General features: G+C 43.0%; 1 protein-coding gene across 1 annotated transcript in view; it reads left to right on the top strand.

Moving 5' to 3' along the window:
- Nucleotides 1-3,398: 3,398 nt before the first annotated feature.
- LOC125899795 (radixin) overlaps nucleotides 3,399-25,359 on the top strand; it is a 72,744-nt gene continuing 50,783 nt past the window's right edge. The window contains exons 1-2 of the mRNA XM_049594354.1: nucleotides 3,399-3,735; nucleotides 23,630-23,730. Of these exons, the coding sequence (XP_049450311.1) occupies nucleotides 23,719-23,730 (12 nt within the window). The 5' untranslated portion in view covers nucleotides 3,399-3,735; nucleotides 23,630-23,718. The remainder of the gene's footprint in view (nucleotides 3,736-23,629; nucleotides 23,731-25,359) is intronic.

Genomic DNA, 25,359 nt, shown 5'->3' on the forward strand with positions numbered 1-25,359 from the left:
CCTCTACCCAGCCACCTCCGTCAGCTCTTCTGAGGGAACCCCGTGGCGTTCCCAGGCCAGCCGGGCGATGTAATCCCTCCAGCGTGTTCTGGGGCGGCCCTGAGGTCTCCTCCCGGTTGGACATGCCCGCAACACCTCCCAAGGGAGGCGTCCGGAAGGCATCCTTACCAGATGCCCGAACCACCTCAACTGGCTCCTCTCGATGTGGAGGAGCAGCGGCTCTACTCCGAGTCCCTCCCGGATGTCCGAGCTCCTCACCCTATCCCTAAGGCTGAGCCCAGCCAAACTGCAGAGGAAACTCATTTCGGCCGCTTGTACTCGCGATCTCGTTCTTTCAGTCACTACCCAGAGCTCGTGACCATAGGTGAGGGTTGGAACGTAGATGGACCAGTAAATCGAGAGCTTCGCTTTCTGGCTAAGCTCCCTCTTCACCACAACGGAGTTGAGGTGAAAAGGGTTAAAGTAAAAGTAAAAGTTAAAGTAAATCGAAATCCTGTCGTGGAAGACTTCGTGATATCTTATCGTTAGCCAATGAATTGATGTAATATCATGATCAAACGTGTTTTACACCCCCTACTCGATAGCAGCTTGATTGCTCAACGTCAGATACATACACAGACATGGATGGAGCCTTCTGTCCATAATTTGCGTTCATTTTGTCCATATTTGTGCATGTTGTCTGAAAGCTTTTGGACATGGATGAAACGGAGCAATACCACCAGAGTTCGTGGGGGCAGTGGAAGCCTAGTTCAAGCATGATACGAATTTATGGAGACGACAAAGACATTTAAATAATGGCAGAGCAGAACAAATTGCTAATATGGTGAAAATAATACTCTGTCCATGTCGCGATGTGTTTATAGGCGTCACAGACCACCACGTCTACAACGCTCCCTCTGTTAAAAGGTATGTTATTACGACCTTCTCCTTAGTTGCCTTGTTGGTTGTCTGAAATTTTGACTCTGCCCTCTAGTGCCATCGATTGGCTTTATCTGTGCCATCATAAAGGAGGCATGGAAGTATGAGGGCAGTGACATCTAAGTTTGAAATGGACATATCTATTTTTGTATTTAAAGGGAGTATTAATGAGCCCCATGTTGTGTATAGTGCTCACAGTTGTTCTTAGTACTCCTCATTGGTTCTGGTCCACCATAGTCAATGCCTTCATCCCAGCTGTGGCACTGATTGGCTAATTGTTAGTCCCCCAGCTGCACTCGTTAGTCATATTTATTCAATACTGAGAAACCGCTGCTTCACGTCACGGTGCCAGATGAATCACTCAACTCCATGACGTGAGTGGATTCAAAGGTGTGGACCTAGGCTAGGTCGGCTGATACCTTAAAGCTATCCAGTACCAACACCCAGCCCTACTTTTCAAGTAAATATAATCAGCACGGAGTGAGGGAAAATGTTTAATAGACTTTTGTTACACTAATAAAAACGTGAAAGGACATGTTGCGGGTGACAAGAAGAAGGTCCAGAGATTTTTTAAAGTCTTAATGCTCATCAGAGAATCAACATTGAGTGTAGAGCCTGACTTGAATATCAAGGGGCAAACAATATCGGCAACACTGGTGTATTGAAAGAACTCTTACAACTCTTTAAAAGCCATACTTGAGGGATCTCTGCTAAAAGTTAGTGAGACAATGAAGATGCCAATATCCATGTAATCAGTAGGGAACAAAGTGAGATTGTTATCAGAGTGTCTTAAGTATCTACATCAGCACTGGCTCTCATTGAGCGTGCACAGCACATTACACATCACTGATCGTGTCCTGGTGTGTTTTTTTTTCTCATCATGACTTCAGGTTGAGGCAAGCTGCATGCCAGTGACTCACAGCTCAGAGATGACACATCTCTCCTCCTCACAGCCACACGGGCTCTGTTTCACAACACATAGAGCCTTATTTACAGGCAGTGATGAATGGGGAGTTTTTTCAGGAGGTGGAGATGAGCAGTAGAGTCTGGTGAGGTGGAGAGAAAAGTGCAGGTGATATGTTTGTTTACTGAATACATTTACAATGAGAGTAAAATGGTGCAGGAGTTGTGATTCCTAATGCTGATCTAGAGTTAATTCAGTTGACATGTTCAGTTGAAAGTCTTTACTGAACTACATCTGCACCTGTAACACGCAGGCCGCTACGATAGCAGCTTTGCCTTGCTTTTTCCCAGTGGCCACTTGCGATATTGAGATCCCCTATGGCCCAAAAAGCATTTTCTCTACAGTAAAAGTGGCGTATAAAAACTGTGATGGGACACCTCGAACTGCAAACAAGGTCCATTAAGATTCTTTCTATAATCAATTTTTGATCCATGGATGTTTTATGTTTGTAAAACTTTGCTTGAGTCGAGAAAAACCATTTAGTAATTTGTGAGGTCATCAAAAAGTAAAGTCTGTGAGCTAAGCAGAAACTTGTGGGCGGGGCCAGTGAGAGAAACATAACTTGTGCATATTCAGTGGGCTGCGTATCACGGAAGCAAATCTGGAAGCTGGAAACTTTTTGGCGTATGCAGTAGGTGAGCAACTCCATTGGGCTGAATAAGCGCCATCTTGGCATCTGGTATCTAGGGTATTGTTATACATCAATGGTATCACCACGCAGAAGGAAGAGTGCATCTACTGCTAGCTAGCTGAGAGAGGCAAAGGAGGAAAAGCGTTTTTCATTGCGTCACGTATTGAAAATTTTCGCAACAAACAGAACACAAAACACATCGGAATCAGTGTGTTAGGTTTCTGTGTGTCACAATTTTATTTTAGATGATGGATTAAAAAAAACGGACTCAGTTTGCTTAGGATTTTTCTCATGTGATACATTATCTGTACTGGAAACTTGTTTCATCTGAGTATTCAGTTCACCCCAAGAGGACACCGTTAATGTTTCCATCTCATTCTGTCACACGCAGGAGCCTCTCGTCCATGAGTAGATGCACACTTCCTTCTGTGGTGCAAGACAGTTGGCAGGTGTGGTTTGGTAGGAAGAAAAGTTCCTGCATGAAACTGCTCATAAAAAGGTCTCTGGGTCACGATTTCAGGAAAGAGACATTGAATGTATTTTTTGGTGGTTTGAGCACCACAACTCGAGCGCCATCTAGTTCCACTGGCTGGAGAGAAGGCAGACATCTCTATGGCTGATATCTCCAACACTCTGCAACTCACACGAAGACAGTCTATTTTAATACACAGCACTACAGGTAAAAGGAAAAAAAAAATATTTTTAATCTTGGGGTCAACTGTCCCTTTAATGCAGTGTCTTAATGAACCGTTAACCGGAACATTACCGGCTGGACACTAAGTTTATTATTAGCAGTGAACTCACAGTGTGACCTAACACATTTACCAGAAGGATCTCTGCCGTATTAACCTCTCCTTTTGGGGGCCGTGATAAAGTTTGGGACTCCTGGGTGTCACCCCGCAGCAGGCTGCTCTGCAGAGTTTCAGTCACTGGGGGGGGGGTTGAATCTGCAGGACTCCGCTCACCACGCCTCGGTACGGTAACTTCGTCAGCCATATTGACTGTCTGTACCTCTTCTCCGGTGCTGGGAGCCTGGCGGAGGACTCTCCACCGCTCAAGCCCGTATCACAACACGCTGTCGGTGCGCACCGTGTCCGGTAAACAGCGCAGAGGACGGGAAGGTGAAGCGCTCTATTTTTACTCGCTGTGGATATATAAAGCCGTGCAGCCAGCTGGAGCGGGTGACAGTTGGACACATCCTCAGCGCAGCCAGGCGTTAGAGGTGAGTTTGACCGCCTTCAGCTCTGCCTGCCTTTAAGCCCTTCAAAGAGGGGGATTTATTTTCCTCTCCGGGCTGGAGGTGTCTTTACGCAGGCCCGTTAACCAACCGGAGCGCTTTCAACTTATTTCTCAGCTCATACCTGCCTGACAGGCGGCGTGCTCCGGCGTGAGGCTCACATTATTTCGCTTCTAACCGGCTTCTTGCACGTTTCAGGACGGGAGGACGGGTGAGTGGAGTGGTGTCACTTTGCGCTGAGGTGCTGTGTGTCGGCTCAGTGTTATGCAACAGAACAGGGCTTACGTTAGGAGTCAGTGTAATTAGATGCTTGTCCTTTTTCTCTGAGATGACCTGCACACAGAGCAGCGCTCATGGCAGCTCTCTGCAGCCACGCTCACACCAACTGTTTCTGTTTCTCACAGCCATCTTTATCAGCGCCTCTGAGCGCTCGGCTCGTTACTTCACCACTAACACCTACGAGCATGTCCGTGCCCAGCTCTGTGTTGTAATTTCAGCGGGTTGCTGTTGCTGTTTGTCATGCCGGAGGGCTCTGCTGCGCTTTTGTAAAAGCTCCGAGAGGAAACAATGTTTCTTGCGCCGTTTGCAACTTTTGCAGAGTCCTGCAGCTGCTGACGACGCGCTTTGCTCTCTGCAGCACTGTCGCAAACTGCAGCTGTCTACACATAATGATCATGTTGTTATATTGAAGCTTGGCTGTAAACATTTCCAGACTCTCATCTCGTGCTTTGAAATACTCGTGGTCGATTCAAATGCCGCTATTTTTACGCATGTCTCCAAAGCGCGCACTGAGCCAACACATCGCTGTAACTCCAGCCTGACACTTGTTGCTATAATAAAATGACACATTAACATGAGAGAGGTCGATGCTAGTGTGTCAACGACATGTACACTCTCCGTTAGTGAGTTTACCCTCCGCCGTGGCAACCACGCCGAATGACACCGCGTGTAACACGGACTAGTTTAGCTCTCGCACGTAAACAGCGCTCCTGAATACAGGCACATTAGCGCGCCCACACATGATGCCTAGCGGTCCATCTGGCACAAACAGATGCTCCGTCGGCGTCAGGGAAGTTACGAGTCTCTGATTGGCCTCATTACAGCAAGGGAAGTGAGTTTATTGGCGATTAGCCCCGTCACTCAAATCCCTCCTGTTGCTCTTGGCTCCGCCTCCTCTCGGGACCAAATTACAACTCATTTGAGAGAGAGGCTCAGTGCATCGTCACATGAGATACCTTTGACGGCTGGTTTTGGATTTCTCTCTGTACTGCAATTTTTTGTAACCTGTTGAGTAATGTAATGGCTCAAGATCACAGCAGGAGAGTTGTTTCTTATTCTGGCGTCAATATGCACATGAGTTACAAATAATAAGCTGTCACTTGTTTGTTTTTGTGTTGTTAGGCAGCTTGAGCGCAGGTTTACATTTAGGTAGTCTCTCCTGTTGGTCTGTAGAGAGGCCTAGAGTTGTTTTTCTTAATCCTACACATCCATTTTGAATGTAAAGATGAACTGATTGTTTGTAATGCCTGATAAGTTACCATCTGGAAAACTAATGTTTCAGGCCATATGGTGTCCGAGTACAGTCGTTGACAACTGGTGGGTCACAAGACCATTCTGCCAGTGAAAGAACACATTTTATTTTAAAGTACAGTGAATTTCCAGCACAAAGCTTTGATCTTAAAGTGCTGATTCCTGCTGTAGAGTGAGTGACTAACTGACAGCTCCTTGACAAAAACAGCAACCTACTGTAGCTCAGTGACATGTCCAAACACAAGTATGACGCTAAATATATTAAGCTGTGTGGACCTTGAACTGATGTCAAAGGAGAAATCTGGACCCTATGGCTGGACCAGTTGGGAACCACTGTCCTAGCACAAACTATTTTATGTTTGCACTGCTCTTTATGTGTGAACTGTCCATTTTGGTAGAGTATATAGCAGGATACTCAACTTGCTTTGCTGGGGGACACTTTTGCAAGAGGGCCAGGGGCCAGTAAATAAAGAAATATACACTGCAGACATTTTTTGCAAGTGAATTATAAAGAAATAATCCCTCTCAATCACCTCGTGTGACCCATGAGAAGTGTGTGGTGGCGTATTTATCTGCAGAGACTGCCTGCCTGTATATTCTTATATTCTTCTTATTTAGCTTTGTACAGGATGTTTGTGGGCAGAGCTGAGTTCAGGACTTGATAGCGATCAGGTGCCAGACCATGAGCAGCACACATCTAAGAGGAAGTGACTGAAATCGCAGACACAATGCATATGTAGTGAGGCTAAACACAAAAACAAGTGGAGTGAATCTGGGGCTGGCTTCCACCTTCAGTTCGCTTGTGCTCCCATTACGAATCGTAACCAATATGGCATTTTTCTTTTTAAATAAACAAGCTTAATTTTGATTATTTTGCTTTTATGCAGCCAGGTACCTTGTTTACATTCAATGTAGAAAGAATGTATTTCCATTGTGAATTAGAAAGTGGTCGCCGGGCCAACCAGCACCCTGTCAGGCTTGTTGAGTAGAGTATCACTGGTGTAGAGTTGGTAGAGTGTGTGGGAAAACTTTTCTCAAGAAGAGGACACAAGTAGCCTTAAGACCTTCAGCAAAGCAACATCTACAGCAGTGTGGTGCTCTAAATGAAGAGGTCGTGGTTTACTTTGTGCAAAATGGTCTAAATTTGTGTCTACACAAACAGGCACATAAATCAAGAAAACAAATTGGCCTCACATTCGGCGTGTGAAGCTGGCGCGATCCCGACGATTTCTTCACACGCCAGCTGCTGCTGTGAGACTGTCTGAATCTGGTCTGCAGTGTAACTGTTGGTTGTGACACTGAATGGGTTGGAGAGTTGGCTCATTGAGTTTGTCAGAGGGAGTGTGCATCTATCTTTCCTTGTTGCATCAGCTATGGTTGCATGCCCACAGTCCAGTTAAACCCAAATAAAAGAAAGGATGGAACAAAAGTGAATGCACCAGAAATATCTGTTAAAATCATTTGCTGTGCTGTCAGAGTGCAAGCATGCATCAGTAATAAGTTCAGTAGGTTAAAGTTGAACCAGGAAGTTGCTCTGCACTGTAGTGGACATTAAAATGTACAGTTTAGGAAATGATTTTAACACTCAGTTTAGTTTTCATTTCCAAACCAATTAGATAAAATAAAGTGGCATTTAAAACCTGCACTTTTGTTTGAGGGACACTTTATTATTGGTGGTCTCAGGTTTAACCTAATTAACAGGTAGTGTTCAGTCCAGTATCAGTCCTGTGTGCTTGAGCAAAACACTGAGCATCAGCCTTAATTTCATTTATTCTCAGGGGCAGTGCACATTGATTAGCATCACTGTGAATCTGCCAGTGGTGGCCAAAAGGCTTATTTTTTAGGGGTGGGAATCACCAGAGGATCCATGATACGATACAATCATAATGGTTAAGTCATGATATAATATTATTGTGATATGCTTAGTATTGTGATAAAATATGTTGCGGTATAATGCAATTTGTTACCCCTTTTTCAACTTTAAATTATGACCCCAAAGGAAATTTTTGTCACCGTCTGTTTTATCTGAAAAGATAAAGTTTTCAGTCTGTTGATCTCACCTCAGCCATTTTTTTTGCAGCAGCAAAATATATCTTGTTGAAAAAGCATTTGATTATATTATTCTAGTAGGCTACATGAAGTTTAGTTTGTATTTGTCATATTTATTTGTCACATTGTGTAACGATGCAATATTGCCCCGCAAAAATGTGGAGATACTACAAGAGTAGCTGTATTTTTATGTGTATGTATAAATTACCATATCGTCTGCATACATTTGAACATCAGCTCCAATATGTGCTGAAGGCAGGTCATTGATGTATAGGCTAAAGGAAAGCAGACCTAGAATAAAGCTCTGGGGCACTCCGTCATCACAGCTGAGCATTGTAGACACCATATCCTCAATCCTCACACATTGATTTCTGTTGTTGAGAAAGATGTGAGTAACCGTGTCAGAGACAAATCTGCTGAACTGTTTGTCAACTCCGTGCAGGAGCAGACAGGAGCGATGATGCCATTCATCTCAGACTTCCATCAATTCTAACAGCTTTTAAAACCTGTTGACTTTTTTGTCACTGTTCAGCCAAGTGAATATTTATTACAGTGAATATTGATCAGATGAATAAATGCTGAACACGCTGCCCTGTTGTTGTTGTTGTTGTTTTTTGTTGTTGTTAGACTCATCAAAAGATTAGTAAGCAAAGATGGAAAGGCAGGAAATAGCAGTGTTTGTAGCTTCTGTCATCTATACTGTAGGGCCACTATGATTCATGTTATTCTGGATTGAGACTTGTGTTCATCTTAAGAGCATCATTTGTCACAGGGATTAAGATGTTCATATTTACTCTTGACATGATTTTGGATCTATGAATTTGTTTGTAGTTGCTTAACTTTGACGCCTGTTGCTGTTGCTTTGAATGCCCCCTTATATTTCTCATTTTTCTTTTTGTTCCCTTTTTTGCCTTTTAACCATTCCAGTCTGCATGTTGAGCCTGTTTGGAAGGACACTAAGAGAGGAGTCACAGTTTACGGCATACAGTACATGTGGGAGAAGTTGGATTTAGGGCGTCAGCATTACTCTGCAGTGTGTCTATGTTTGTGGGTTCAGAGGTCGCACCCTGAACGAGCCATTTGTGCTGTTCACACTCCTCACACTTAAGAAAAGAGTCAGTTGGCTCTTTTGTTGTACAAGTGAAGCCTTGCTGTCAAGCAAAACACTTGGCACAGTTTCCTGCTGTTATAACAGCTGCTGGAAGTTGTGTGTGTTTGTGTCGTCTCTGGCACCTACAGCAGAACATTGTGTAGCCTCTGGGAACGAACATGTAACGACAGACAAAACACAAACAGTGAAATATGAAACCAAAACTTTCAAGAAGACACAACTTTTACACCGAAGACCTCATTGTGGTTTTCTTTTCTTTAGAATATCTTTGTATGTATTAACAGACTCACAAGAACGCACGCACACACACACACACACACACACACACACACACACACACACACACACATAACCACAGGCACACCAAGAGCTAAACCTCAACCCATCAACCAAAACAATGGTTACGCAGCCACTAAGCTCTCGCTAGCTCCGTGAGAGTCTTGACGTCAGGACTCTCAGAAATCATAGAGGCAATTATATCAGTGAAGGTTAAACATTCAATTCCAAGAAAAGAAGCAAATTATTTATTTATGCGAACATTAAAAATAAGTGTCAGAGACAGAAGTGAGCCAGCTGCCAGGGTCTGAATTCCAGCAGAAAACAGCTGAAAGAGAAACAGTCAAGCATCAGTCACAATTAGAGTCGGGCATCAAGCACTGGTTCTGAACCAGTTACACATTTATAAGAAAGTGTGTAGGAGCATGCTGCAGCAGTGTTGCCGATCTTGGGCGTAACACCCAGGGATCAGCTTTTGTTAAAACATCCAACTGGAATAGTGGGCCATGTTGCCGTCTGGTGTGTAAACAGGAGCCGCATGTTAACTGAAGTTACCGGAGTCACGCTGATTGTGACTACGCATCCTCGCTGCGTTGAGAGTTCAGCATCTTGGAGGTGTCCTACCCCGAGGTTACTATGTGTCAGTCAATAGCTGCTATGAGAGCACCCCGAGCAGTTGCGATAAAATGATTAGGGGGATTTCCACACGGGGGTTTGCTGTGTAGCCTCAAGTGAGATGCCTTTGTTTCTCTGTTGGCTTTGATTTGGCTTTGCCCAGCCTGGCAACCTTGAGCGCCTAACCTTGAGGCGTAGATTGTGAGCTCTTCTTGCACTGTGCTGATGTAGTTCTCTGCTTTGTTAACCCATTACAGGGATGCTGTTGAGTACCAACCAACCTAGTTCTTCCTACCTGAAGCTGATTTTATTTATGAAAGTACTTCTGTAACAAAAAAAGATTTCCCATTTTCAGTGCCTCGACAGCGTCTGGACATGTTTAATGTGGCTGTAGGGGTGCCACAATAGGACAAACCATAGACTCGACTTGGCAGTGGGAGATATTTCTTGTCCACTCAACTCAGAGAACCCTGTGGCTCAGCTTTGAGCCAGAAAGCTAACGTTATGCCAGCAAGATTTGAAGTCAGTAACATTGCGTACATTTGGCAAACAGTAAATATAATTTGCCAACCAACTAGGGCTGGGATCCGGATCCGGTTCTTTTTTGGAACCGGGTCCAAAGTTCTGGTTCTTGCAAACGATTTCTAGATTGTAAAAAAAAAATAAAAATAAAAAAAGTCACGTGCATTTTCATTAGAGTGCGAGTATTTCTGTCCGAACCCGACTGAACCTGATATTATCTAATCACTAAAGCACTGAGTTTGTGTCACACAGTTGTCATGGTTACAGACTATTTAATAGGCTGGGCGTGCGCCGGGTGCTCAGCGGAGAGGGAGACCTCCGTGTTTGAGACGGGAGCGGGCGGCAGGAGGCCTGTTGCTTCCAGCGAGGGGAGAGGCAGAAATAAAACAAAATAAGATAAAATAGGAGACACCTGTCTCCCTCTTTTATTTAATTTTTCAGCGTTTAATCAAGGCGGAGGCTGGCGGCAGGAGGTCCGATGCTTCCAGCGAGGGGAGCGGTAGAAACAAACAGCCAATGTGTGTGTGTGTGTTGTGTTCAGGTGTTGTCACGTAAATAACAGTGCCCAAGCATGAATGCATAAGTATTTTTTATTACATTGCTGTGGTTAATTTGAGGTAATATTGTTACTGTAGAAATCAGAGAATCACTTTTTGTTGTTATATATTCTCAGGGAGATGATACAAGCTCTAAATCTGAAATACACACCACACACAAATGTGTATTTTCATCTAATTGTACTGTGCAACAGTTAGAATAAAGTTTTTGTATTTGTGTTTATTATATACTTGTTTAAGTATAGCAGGTATAATGAATATAATGTAGGAATCGGTAAGAGGAATCGGTAAGGAATCGGAATCGTTAAAATCCTAACAAGTCCCAACCCTACGACCGACACACAATACACCGAGCCCTGATTCCTGATTTTAGATAGGGTAAGAAGCTCGGACATTCGGAGCGAGCTTGGAGTAGAGACTAGGGATGCACCGAATATTCAGTAACCGAATATATTTGGCCGAATATTGCAAAAAAAACACACATTCGGTATTCGGTGGAATAAGTTAAAAGCAAGGCTGAATAATAGCGGCGTGTTTTGATAACGTAGTCAAATGGCGTGCCGTGATGGGTGGAATAAAATGTCGGTAGTGTGGCGATCCGTCCGTCACAGCATTCGCATTTACAACTAAAAACAGTTTTGAGCTAGCAAAATAGGCTTAAATCATTCAGCACGCTGTGCGAGCAGCCTACAGATTTCAACCAGCAGCAGAAACAAAAGGTGGATCCCACCGATTGTGGGTTGGACGGGGGTCACAGACACAGACAGTAACGTTAATGTATTCCTGTCAAATACGGCGGCCATCGGCTTACCGGGCGACGGAGAAGTCGGTTCCAATAATGTCCTCTTCTTGGCGTCATGACTGCCCAGAAGTACCTTAACAGCCGAGCCAGCCGAACACAGGTATGTGACGTGTCAGAGGAGAAACGAGCTGTTCACATTTCTCTCTTTGTGGCAGTAACGGCCCACAAACCTCACCGCACTTTAGGGACTGTTCTTTACTTGTGAAGGGACTGTTCTTTACTTGTCAGGGGAGGAGGGTGGCTGGTTGATTTTTATTTTATGTATTTATTTTATTTTGATCCCCCCTATGTTAATCACTTATTGATGCTGTTTTTGAAGTATGAATAAGTCAATAAGTAATTTATTCCATTGAAATATCATTGATGTATTATAGAAAAGTGATTTATCTTTTCATAAATGACAAAAGGCACATCTGCCTCATTTTCGCTGTGGTATCGTGATACTACTCAGAACCATGATATTTTCACTGGTATCGCACAGTGGGTCCCAATTTTGGTACCATGACAACACTAATCTGGAGGGGGTTCATCTGAAAAAACGAATGAAAAACTAAACAATGATATTTGGTATTCGGTACTCGGTATTCGGCCAAGCGTTTAATAATATTCGGCTTCAGCTTCGGCCACAAATTTTCATTTCGGTGCATCCCTAGTAGAGACACTTCTCCTTTGTGTCGAAAAAGGGTCGGTGGTAGGAGCCGTCACTCCACTGGTAGGAGGCCCTGGGGCAGACCCAGAACACACTGGAGGGATTACATATCTCATCTGGTCTGGGAACGCCTTGGCATCCCCCAGGAGGAGCTGGAAAGTGTTGCGGGGGAGAGGGACGTCTGGGGTGCTTTGCTTCGCCTGCTGCCCCCACAACCCGGCCCTGGATAAGTGGATGAAAATAGATGGATGGATAAATATAATTTGACAGCATGTTTAACAACAAGACGAGCTAGCTATCCACCCATGTCATTGTCCCCAAATCATTATCATGATTGGCCATTTACATTCTTGGCCACAGCCTAAAGTAGCAAGGGGAATAGCAAACAAAGCATCAGTAGCGTCAGAGGGACGGTGTACTCCCTGCAGCTTGCGGTACAGTCTCTCCTGTGGTGTTCAGAGGAGGAAGCACTGATGGACTGTAAATGATGGCTTTGACTGCGTCCCTGTTGCCATGGTTACTCAGATACAAGGTGATAGTATTATTTGGCCAGCACATTAATTCAGAATGGGGAACAGACAGTTTAGTTCTTAGCAGGTATCCTGTATCAGGTTTTAATGGACACCCTGCAGCCAATCAGAATGAAGTATTTACCATGGTACATAAAGCCAGTATTTAACAGATTGAGAACATGTAGGCTTCATTTTATTCTTTAATCAGAGACACATAATATTGTTTTATTGTTTCTGACAACCCAAAAATAATATGGTGGTTTTCTCTGAATGGAGCCCAGCCCAACCCCACAGTGCTGTTGAAGAGAAGAGGAATGCAGAGGAGGAGGAGGAGGAGCAGGGATCTGTAAAGCAGGCGCACAGGGACACTCTTTAAATGTGTGTGTAAAATGCAACAGTGTGTTGAGACTGTTTCGGGCAAAAAGAGAAAGAGAGAGATCAAAGGGTGTAATGTGCACAGAGAGCAGAGTCTCTGTCGGCATGAATGGTGACCTGGAAGCTGTATCCGTCCGGGAGTGACCCTCTGGTTTCACTGAATGAAGACACACACACACACACACACACACACACAGATCCAGGTTTACGAGGTAGTGGGTTGCTAAACAGAGCAGACCCGTATTCTTTTGGAGAACTCCAGATGCTTTCAGCCGCAGCACACACTAATGGTCACCCTAAGGTGTCGGTGTGTGTGTCACACAGGGAGTTGTGTGTTTCCATCAAAGCCTAGAACATTTAAATCTATTAAATTTTGTAGATGGTAATTACTTTCACCTTGCTGAATGGAGAACAAAGCCAATGTTATCAGTCTGGTGGCTGTTAGAACTGAAGAGTGAACACAAAGAGAAAGAGATTGTGAGCCTGAAGCTGAAAGAGGCATTCTGTCAAGAATATAATTATCTCACTCTGAATATTAATAAAACCAGCAGCATGGTTTAATAAAACCCTGAATACTCTTTCAGAGCGAGAGCTATCATCTCAAACTTTGTGCACTCAGTGAGTTATTTTAGTATTCAGTGTCTTTACCTATCTCCTGACTCCAGGTATATGGGTCAAGGCAGGCTTTGAATTCTTATGCGTCTCTCCCCTCGCTGACTCTCTGAGCCTTCTCTCCCATCAGTGCACTATTCTGCTCCTCACCCTCACTGTTGTTAAGTTGTAATTGAAAGATGTAGCTGAGGAAAAGGAGATGCAGAGGTGGAGGGAAATTGCACAGGAAGACCCAGCGTGATAAACTCACCACAGGGAACAGATTGTGCCGAGTTATTAAGTCTACCTGCTTTAGATTTTAGACTTGTAGCCAAGGAACCGATAAAGGTTCAGTGTCTTGACTCATGTGCAGCTGATATATATGAGGCAACAACACATTTAGGATGTGTGTGGTGCCTGTATATTTTCAGGCTGTAGCCAAACTGCAAAGAACCATTGGATTCAAAGGTGAAACAATCAATTTGATGCTTATTTGCTTTGCTTATAAATGATTCAATCCACTGATCTGCTGAAAGATGACCTCATTAAATTGTTCAGGATTCAGCAGTGATCGATATGAAACACTTGAAAAAGTAGTTTCAGTTTAAGGTTTTAAGCTACTTTCTGCTTCGCTAGAATGAGAAGGTTTGGGTTGTTTTGTTGGGGCAGGTTCAGGTTTGGGTATTTTTTGTAGCATGATTTTATTAAGAAATCTATGGAGAATAGGGTTGTCACGATACTAAAATTTCAAACTCGATATCGATACCCAGGAAAATATTCAGTACTCGATACCATTTTCGATACAGCAGCAAAAAATGAAGAGGCATGTCATTTTTTAAATACAGATCAGAACAGTGACATCAATGATAACAACAAAAAATCCCTCCAAAATAAATAACAACCAGAAACAAGATCTGTCCATACAAATGTATTTATCTACAGCCCTGTTTATTTTCTGTGCTTCTGGTGAATGGGCACCGTATTTTCGTTGCTGATCAAACAGAGTTGGTAGTTTAGGAAACCAATCTGTGACTTTACAGTTAACATAACTTTTCAGACACACATAATTGTGTTGTCCTGTTAAACTAACATTGTCTACAGACGGGCATGACTGATAGAGTTTTCTGCTTAGCTCCCACATTAACGTTAGAAGTTATATTTTAGTTTGATGCTGGCGACACCAGCTGCTCAGCTGCTAGTGAGGGGAGGGGCTGTACCTGCCGTCTGCAGCGTGCTGTGTTCACTTCACTAAATATTTCCAAAGAGCGCTTTTTCCTTTATCATTTTTGACCAAAACTGGCTGCTCTGATCCTCCTGCAGCCGCGCCGGCCATATTACAGCAACAGAAATGTGTGCATGCATGCACAGCGACGACAACAAGCCGGGTTGCAGCGAGGGCTGTGTGCCTGCCAGACGCTGCCTGCACAGCGCGTGTCCGTCGGACCTGTCGAGCGCACCCGACCAGTGCTGAGGTGGCGTGCACTGTTAAGCCTGATTTTTGGTCCTGCGGTGTACCTACGACGTTGCTGTGACGCCGTCGTGAACCCTTTGAACTTCTCCGTCACTCCCATGTCGTTGCGGTGCGTTCCTTTCCTGAAAGGTTGTCGTCATGTCTAGTTGGTTCTTTGTTTAGCTTCCGGCTTTTCCGGTCACAGTGAACAATGGCGACCGAGAGAGAGAGAATCTTGCTAGAGTTGGAGTTGTTGGATGTCGAATAAAGTATGTTAATACTGCAACATCTACATCGCAACAGAAGATGTTTAAAGATGGCAGGGATGGCGCAATCTGGAAATACGGAACCGGAAATGCGTGGCTACCAAGCAAACCAATCACAGCCCCCTCGGTCTGCGCTGGGTCTGTGTCGCCTCGATGTGTAGTTACATTTTTTGGGAGGTGCACGTCAGGCTACACCGGGGGCTACAGCGAGCCTCCTGCGTAGCCACGTACCCTACGACGTAGGTATGTCGTTGATTTAACGCAGGACCATAAATCAGGCTTCAGTATCGATACTTTTGTAAATTAGTTTTGTATCCGGATACAGCTTTTGAGTATCGATACTTTTGACAACCCTAATGGAGAAACAATCATCTGTGAACCTTCGTGTCATGTGATGCAAGTAGTATCCAGTGCCCAGTGAGAAGAGGGAAAGAAAGTGTAGTCAGTGCTCTACATTAGCCTGGACAGCTAAAAGCTATTAGTGTTTGAAATAAAGCAAAAATACAGTCTTGAGTTACGTTCAGGCTGAAACAGGCTGAAAGTATTTGGCAGTCTGGTTCAGCAGAGTCTGGTCTTTAAGACACAAGTTGAGGGTTTGAGTTTGAGTCTGTTTGAGGTATGTGCAGATGCTGATGTATTGCAGGTTGTTCCATGTTGGATGTACAAAACATTAGAATTTTATATGGAATATGGATTTTTTTTTAAAGCCACTGGCATGAGACTCACTCTGGCAGTTCAGGTTTCTCGCTCTCTGTCACAGACGCAAAAAGAAAAAGAGAGACATGAAAAAGAAACATGAAACATCAGGCGCACTCCTGAGCCCCTCCAGACCACTCTGTCCTGGTCAATAGCTTGTGAGCGGGCGAGCTGTACGTTGTTGTATCACAGCAGCTCTATACTGCTACTATTTATTCACACCTTGCAGCCGTAGAGCAACAGTTTGTCTTGCAGATATTATTTATATATGAACTGCTGTTGTTGGCTCACAGTGAATAAATCCTCACGTTTAACAGCGCCGCTGTAACGGTTAATGCTGTTGACCGCAAACTTCAGATTTACAGAAAAAATATCAACACATATACCTGAGACAAGCCTGGGCCTTCAGAATAAAAGCCCCAGTGGTTCCACTTTGATTTATTTTATTATAAAAATATTTATTCACCTCTATTTCAACAGTGCATTACCTTTATTATAACAGTAGTTTCTTTAACGTACTTATAACAGTACTTTATTTACCTTTACCACAGGGCTGCCCCCTGAAAGTTTGGTTTATGAATGGTCAGTTGGAGACCCCTCAGTCGACTGAGAGTGCCTCAAGTCAAGCAGCCTTTTTGTTTTTAGTGTACTAGTGAACGTTCTGGTCCCCAGATTTTGCTGCGTAACTAGCACTCTTCACTTACACACTAGGGGGGGTGCAGTCACGCAGGCAGCAGCACAGAGGAAGAGAGGCTTTGCACCCAAGACTGAGATTAAAATATCGTCACCGTTCTGCTGAGAAGTGGTGAATTTACAGCTCACAGCAACTTAATACAACACAGTCTCTGGCTTCTGTTTGATATCTAGTGTCAGCAAATTTCCAACTGTTGCCGTTAGCGCAGTTAGCTTGTGTATTATATTATCTGAATGCTGCTGTCACCCTGAACGTCCCGCTGAGCCCTGTTCAAACTTTAAAACTTCATATGGAAAACAAATAAGGGATCATTGAATATTCGTATGAAATGGCTGGATCTGATTCGAATGGTGTAATTCTGAGTCGGGTACAGCCCTAATTTATTATAATAGTAGCTTACTCAACTTTAATCGAACAGTACTACTTTATTTAACTTTGTTATAACAGTGCGTCCTTCAGCTTTATTGTAACAGTAGTTTATTAAATAGCTAAGTATTTTAGTAGTCTAGAGGAGATTTCATATCGTGTATCACACTATAGTCTTAACATTTTGCAATATTTATGGGTCACATTGCCCAGCCCGTCTGCAACTGCAACTGCTGCTGCCTCTGTCAGTAACATTATCAATCCAGCTGCAACTGCTAATGTTACACTGCAGCTATTACTGCAGCCATGATTGCTGAGAGTGAAACGTCTGCTCAGCATTGTTCAGGCTAAAATTAAACACTTAAGATGTGATTAAAATGTTTGATTGGTTAAATAATGTATTATTTAAATCCAGTATAGAAGATAATAATTTAAGGTCTCTGAAAGCAGACTTAAACTGTTTTTGAACACTGTTTAATGTTGTGAAATCTTCAGTGTTTGGCATATTATAATATTGAATGGAAACATAAGTTGTTCCCATTTTAATTAAAACACACTTCTGCTGTCTTTCACCTTGTATTTGAACTATTTCCAGAGTGAATGGGGGTGTAGAGGAGGGCAGTGAAATGACAATTCTGGGTTAGCTGAGCTGCTTTTGTGTCATGAGAATGAGGTCGGTCTGATTGCCAGCGCTCACTTTGAACAAAGGCTTACTCCAGGCCGCATATACCTTCAGGATTTGGCCCCAGAAGGACCCTGATATGGGAGGATAGAGGGTCTGACTGAGCTGAGCATTGACTTGCAGGATATGCCCCACAGCTATGGAGCACATCAAAGTGAATTTTCTAATGTGAAAGAGAGAATCAGGGCTGAATTAGGACACTTTGTTCAAAGTATATTCATATTATTCTCTGTGATGTGAATATGAAAATTGCAGTTTTCCTCCAGAATATTCAGCGCATTTCAAATATGTAGGAATCTCTGATCTTCGTCAGGAATAAAGGAAATGGAAACATTTAGGACAGTTACAGAGACACAAAGAAATCTGTGACCTACATCGACTTGTACGAGCAACTCTGTGGTTATAAATGATAATTAGCAGAGTTAGTGTCACATTTTCATAGTTCATAAACTAATCAGAGCAGAGGTCCAACACACACACATATATGGTGATAATATTAACTAGGGCTGCAACGATTAGTCGACTAATCGATGACTAATCGACTTTTAAAATAATCTGTGACTATTTCAGTAGTCGACTAATCGGTTTGAGTCGTTTTTCATAGAAAAGTACTATGAAGTACCCCAAAATACTCTTATTGCAGCTTCTTACGTTCAGATATTGGCAGCTTTACACACACGACCATGACGGTGAACTAAAACCCTTTGACATGAGTACGAAACAAGACATTAGATGACATAATTTGGGGGTTTGGGAGAGACAGATGTGTGTCTGTAAGTTTATTAGTTTGACAATAAACAGTGACAAGGCAGATGTATGCTCCTCTGTCACGGTGACTGTTTTAGGTAGCTTTTCCAAAATAAATTGTAATGTATGCTACAGTGTTTTTAGGTGCTTTGAGCAGTTATATTACAGGTGCAAGTAAAGATTGAGAAAATTGTTGAGATTTTTGTTTAAAGAATTTATTTGAAAACAAAGGTAACTTATTTCAGTGAGAATAAAACCGCACTCTTTTGTTTTTGTGATTTATACTTCACTAACGTTACCACTAACCCTGCATATTTAATCTAACTCAGCGGCTCACAAACATGATGCCAATCCAGGTGTGCCGTGGGATTTTGTGAAACCACACATTATTATGGCAGTATTCAACTGGGTCTGTACAAAAAGTTTTGACTGAATTTTCAATTGGCTGTATGAGGACGTTGTGTGCACCCATTTCCTAATAAAGAGCAAAACTCAAGGGAAAAAATATCTGATTTAATTTAACTTAAAAAACCTTCACAGGGAACCTGTTAGTCATTGTTTACACATGGGAATTTTTAGTGTGTGACACATCCAAAGCCCTGATTGGCCGCCAGTGTGAGAGATGATAACATTTAGAGGGAGAAAGCCGTGAGTGGGACAGTGGATCACTTTATTGTACAGAGCAACTTACAACAAAGCACCAGTGAAGACGACCTACACAGTATCATGAAGCTACCTGTCTTATTGTTTCCCATTTTTATTGTCTTATGTCGTGATGAGAGTGATTAACACACATCATGAAGGCTATTGTGCACAGATATAAACACAGGTGTGCCCTGAGATTTTGGCCTGCCTGTTGGTGTGACTTGTTTGAAAACCGCTGTCCTAACTCACCTTGACTCTTTGAGCACTAGCGCAGTAGATTTGGATGCAGCAACTTCTTGGTGTCTGTTGTCATCATGTTTAAGTCATTCTCCAAGTGTGTTTTGCGGTAGAAAGCTGTGTTCCACAACAATGTTGCACACTGTGCAACCTGTTTACCGCCGCTTTCGTGCAGACCACCTGGGAAATTGCCTCACACGGTCTTAAGCAGTAAGTTTTGTTGGTAAATGTGAGACGGACATTATTGCACATTGCACATTATTGCAAAATAACAACCAGACACAAGACAGTAAGTTTGGTGACATGATGTGGGGGGCTGCTATGACTGGTGACATTCACAGCAAAGTACAATGATTGGTCAACTTTGTGGAAAAGTTGCAGTGATTGGACACAATTGCAAAGTAGCGCAGAATTCACAGGGGTCAGTTGAATCTAGTGTTGTGTCGTTCGCGAACGAATCGTTCAAAAGAACGAATCTGTTGAGTGAACGTACTGAACTGAATCACTTCGTTCATTTCTCAGTTCAGTTGAGCTCAGCAGTGAGTGTGCAAGCCGGGAGTGGGACTGCCAATTCGGTCTGGGCGAACGATGAATCACTCGCGAGTCGCGAGGCAGCCAGAGTGCAGGGAGGGACTGCCTACCGCGTGACAAATCACTCGGTGAACGAATCACTTGGTGAATGACGTAACCCCGATCCCTAAGTGATTCAAATCATTTCTTCTTAGTGATACACTTTCATAGGGACCGTTTTCTCCAAGCTAACGGCTAATGTAGCCAGGAGTCAAGCCACATGAACACAATCACACACCTCCTCATTGTTTCAACAGACTTAGTTTACAGATAAACAAACCTAAAAACATTAGGCTGGCCAGTGATGAGACTCACCAGTGCAGGGCAGACGCAGCAGCGGCTCAACAGTGTATCAGTTCAGTGAGTCGGACTATGCAGTACACAGTCAGGGCTCCTCCCGCCAAGCACTGAACGATTTGATGAACGAATCTTTAGAACAAATCTTTTTAATGAACTGATTCTAGTGATTCAGTAACATCTAAAGAACTGCTTTGCCCATCACTAGTTGAATCTGAATTAATTGTTGCAATTAAGACAACAGCACCAATGTCATGAATTCATTCTGCACCCACAGTCCTCATATTCACATTCTTTTTTAATTCATTCAAGTCCATGCTCTTTAAATGATCCATTATTGGTTTCCTTGTGCAAAAAGTTACTTGCTAGAAGGCATTTTAGTCGAGTTCACCAAAGTGTCACTTATATCACTGTTAGTGGACAGTGCTGAGACAAACCACGCTAACAGGAAACATACATATATTTTTCATGACCTAGACCTCACCACAGACTGTACTAAATATGTCTGTGTGCTAGTTTACAAATCATCTAGACCAAGCACATGAAGTTTGCTCAAATATTTTGGAAATACGAATCTGTTAAAGAAATGTTTCAAAAATAAGAACTGTATTTATACAGCACCTTTGAGACCAAAGATAGAAAGTGCTTTAAAATAAAAACACCAATTGATCTTGAAAACATGTACAAGACAGAAAAAACAGTATGAGTAACAATAAATACATTCAGTTAAGAAAAAGCTAAAGGACAAAAGTGAGTTTCAAAAGAGATTAAAAAGAGGTCACTGAGTTCGTCTGCCTGAGATCCTCAGGACCAGACAGCAAAAGTTCGCCAACCTCAAAGCTTTGAATAAAACCCACTGACACCTCGTACGCAACTGAATAATCCAGATCTAAAATCTTCTGGTGTAACTCAAGTTTTTGGTTTGTTTCTGTCCTCAGACTGAGCATGAGACTGGTTTAATTCTCTGTGCTGACACTTGAGTAAGGTCTATTTCTGGCCTGACACATCACAAAGATCTGGCACCTATGGGACACCTCCCAACTGCTCTCTGTGCTTCACATTCAAGTCATTTAGCTGACGAGCAGTTCCAGATAAACCCACACCGTGCAGATAACAGTCACGTCAAGCAGCAAACAGTAAGCAGGTCAGCATAAAAACTTCAAGTTCATGGCTTCTTAAAAAAGAAAAATTAGAGCAAAGAGGAAACTGTTTTTCCTCTCTGTGATTTCTGTGACTATTTCTGGAGTTCTCTTTTTTGCTCCTCAGCTACTTGCCCAATTCTCTTCCCTTTTCTGTCTCTTTTTTTCTACAGTGTGTGCCTGTCTTTCTCAAACTACCATGTTGTATTTTAAAGTGGTAAAACACACTTCTGCTATAATAAGAGTTTTCAGTTGTAGCCAGAGGAGAGGAGCTTTCAGTTTTTGTTTCTTCAGTTGACTCAATAAGTTTTTGCTCGTGGGAAGAGAGAGAGATTATACTGGATTCAGCTGAATTGACTTCCACGCCAATTTAATTTGATCTTCTCAGTGATGAAGGGTGTGCCATAACCACATTTGTTGAACTTCAGCATTGTGAATTGATGTCTGCCTTCTCTGGAATATAATGGAACTAGATGGCACTCAGCTTGTGGTGCTCAAAGCCCCAAGAAAATACATTTGAAAACTCAGCAGCAGTGTCTCTTTCCAGAAATCATGACCTGGTTACTCAAGATAATCCACAGACCTTGTTGTGAGCAGTTTCATGTAGGAACTATTTTCTTTCTACCAAACTACACCCGCTAACTGTATCACAGCACAGAAGGAAGAGTGCATCTACTCATGGATGAGAGGCCCACGCTTGAGGGATGCAAACATCCGATGCGTCTTCCTCGGCTAAGCTTTAACGTTAGCTAGATCAGTGTTGCTAGGTGAGCTAGCAATAGATGCTAATTCTATCTGCGTGAGCTAGGGATGAGCATCAATTTTCGATTATTGATGATTGATTGTTAAGGATTTTGATCGATCACAAATAATTTTGCTCGATAGTCGCAGTGTTTCCCCTACAATGCTACAGGCCCTGCAAGCCGCCGTGCCTACAAGACCCCCCGCCGGACCTATGCAAAAACTCAGAAAACAGACGGAGGCTCTCACCGCTCTCCGAAGCCTTGGCGGCTTCCCTTGAGGCCTCTGAAAACACTACGCCTTTGAAAGACGAAGGTTTCGCTGAAAACTGAAGCCTGTAACCTCTGGCTGGCAATGGTTGTAAACACCCAGGGGCGCCATTCTTCCGCTTTGGCCTGGGGGGTTGAAGCTCAAAACTGGGGCAGCTGCGCTCTCTTGCAGCGACAGACTGCACTGCACTCTTTTGTTTTCTCTCTTTTGAAATACTTGCTTATCAATTAATCGTTAATTCTTTTGATGATAGAATAATGAATTTTGATCGTTTGCCCATCCCTAGCGTGAGCATTTGGTTCTGGCTCCAAAAATCGAAGATGACGATGGCCAAAATGCCACACTCAAGGCTTCAAAACAATGTCATGATGGCTGCATCCAATATTTTATACAGTCTATGGCTGTCATGAGCACGAACCCCTCGTCCACCAGTAGATGCATGCTGTCTGCTCAGTGGTGATTCCAGAGGCTGTTGATAAACTGAGAGGATTCACTTTTATTTCCTGTATCTGTGTTCTGTGGGTTTCACCACTGCCCCCGTCCCTTTAGGAGACTAGGTGCAGTCATGAGTACAGATTATGGCCAATTCCTTTGCCCCGTAGTCACTGAAGTAAATATTGGACCCATTTTTCATAAGCCTTACCCTTGTATACATTCTGACATGGATGTGGCATTTTTTCAGAGACAAATCAGTAGAGCATTAACTCTGTTGTAGACATGTCTCTATCTTAGCAAGTCTGCCAACAGCTGACGTGATCTTGCACGTAGTTGATATCAGACATGAAGCTGGCAGATAAAAATGATCGGCAAAATAAGGAACAAATTTGATCACATCCACACAACGTTTACTACACTTCAAAATGAGGTGGGGGGATGCAGAGGAGAGACAACCACGCCCTCTTAAGAGACCGGAAGTGTATGCTATTGAGTATCACTGGCACAGCTTGTAATGGGGGATCTTCTATTATAGAGTATCTTGAGAAAGTTCTTCAAATGTATTTTTGATGGCGTTTTGAGAGCCATCTAGTCAGACATGTCTCCAGCCGATATCTTCAACTCTTGGCAACTCACGAAACAATCTAGACTGATGAATAGCACCACAGGTAAAAGAAAATGTCTTTTTGATTTTGGGGTTAACTGTCCCTTTAAGCAACCGTTCCCAGTTAGACCAGACTTTTCCCCTCCAGGCTTCTCTCTTTAAACTCTTAGGTTTTGAGTCTGCGAGGGGAGACAACAGAGGACACTTGAAACAGCTTTGGCGTGTCTTCCTGTTCATATTTATTTTTCCTTTCTCTGTTATATCTTTCTCTGTCCTTGTTTTTTACTCTGACCTTTAAATCTTGTCTTTGATTGTTTCCTGTCATTGTCTCTTACAATCGTGACAGATGTAGAGACACAAAGGGAAGCACGCTACATGACAGCCTGAAGGCGACACTGAATCTGATGTTCATGTGTTTGTTGACATTTGGTGCATTTGTTCTGTGTCGCAGGTGCTGGTGCCCCGGAGAGAGGCAGGAAGACGGAGGACGACTTCTTTCTGTTTTCTCAGCAACAGGGGACGGGCGGAGAAAGGAGAAAGATGCCCAAACCAGTGAGTACCTGACATGCAGGAGATCAATGGCTGATGTACGGCACCACCTCTGTGGACCTGTCATGTAGAGTTACTGCCTTCACTGCTGATCTTTAATCCCTCAAGTGTTTCCCACTCATCTGCAACAGTGTCAGAGTGCAGGATTTCAGCTAGGTGTTACCGCACATCTACAGCTCACACATTATCAGTCTTCAGCCTCTGCAGCATCTGTGGTGCCTTTGAGTTCAGATGCTTTTTTTGTGCACAATAAGAAAATAAATAACTCTGTGATCATGACGTCTTATAGTCTGGCCTTGGCTGAGCATTGTTAAAAAAATAAGGGTTGCAGATTTTGGTGTCTGGGTTTCACTCTCCAGTCTCTTTACTCTGGTTAGTGGCTTGTCTCTTCTGACAGTGCCAATAAAGTCAAAATTTCCACAGGAAATCTTGAGTTCTCTAATGCCCAGATTGAACCCAGCATAATGCAATCAGTGGATGATATTCTTCTTCTTTAACCAGAGTGTATAATAACTTTTGTAATGGCTAATGGACATGAACAGCAACCATCTGCACTGGGCATAAAAAAGAAATTAAAAAGCACTTACCTGCGAGCAGAGAAACCAGGAGGGAGAGAGATGGAAAGAGCTCATAGATGAGGTTATATATCGGCCCAGAGGGCTTTTCATGGTGGAAACAAAGATGGAAAAAAGAGTTCAAATGCAGTGCAGAGGTAGCAGCATTTTGATGACCCAGCACTTAACCATGTGGGGAGATAAGAGTACGACTCCCTTTGGCAGGTCCGTCCAGCCACCAACCCACATGGTCCAATATGTGCCACTCAGTATGTGAATAGACAATATATTTTGTCTGTTATTAAAGTGATTTCAGCATTGAAATACCTTGTCAGAGCATTGTCAGTTTGGGGTTCAGTGTAAAGCTTTGTTTATAAAGCCTTGATGATGGCCTCCGTAGATGGTGTGCAAGTTACAAGCATGTAGTTGTTTTTGCCCAACAGATTGTTTGTTGCAATGTGCAAAACACCAGAGAGCGTACAAACAAAATTTTTAGTGGTTAAGCAAGAAGTCAGTGTGTGTTGCCAGAATGTTACCGCAAAAGTAGGCTCCCTGACAACAGTGTGACTCATATACTGTACGTACTGCCAAACATTGCATTTGTGTACTTAATTGTTGCTGTTGCTTACCCCCAAGTCAAACTTATTTCACATCCCTCAAGCCCCCTTTCCACCAAACACTTTCAGTATAGTACCTTTGGAACCAAAAGTACCCCTTCAGACATGGTACCTAGACCCTAGCGTCTATCAGTCTGCACCTCGTTTATCGTCCACAGAACGAGAGTCTCTCTCAATGGGATATTTAAAAATAGCAGCTTCATGCATTTAGTCCTTCTCAGGCAAGCTCAGCAATGCTTCTTTTTTCTTCGAGTGATGATTAGAGTATAGGCAGTTCACATAATCCGGTCCAAATCAATATATGTTTTTAAACGACTGAAGATCCGCTCATTACTAAAAGTGCCTGTCATCCAAGAGAAACAATAAAAACAAAGGGAATTATCAAAGTTGTCACAGTGAAATTTAAGGTGTGCTGATGGATTCACGTTGTCACCTCATGCATTGAGTAACATTACAAGTTA

The sequence above is a fragment of the Epinephelus fuscoguttatus genome, linkage group LG13, assembly GCF_011397635.1.
Source record: "Epinephelus fuscoguttatus linkage group LG13, E.fuscoguttatus.final_Chr_v1".
Taxonomy (NCBI): domain Eukaryota; kingdom Metazoa; phylum Chordata; class Actinopteri; order Perciformes; family Serranidae; genus Epinephelus; species Epinephelus fuscoguttatus.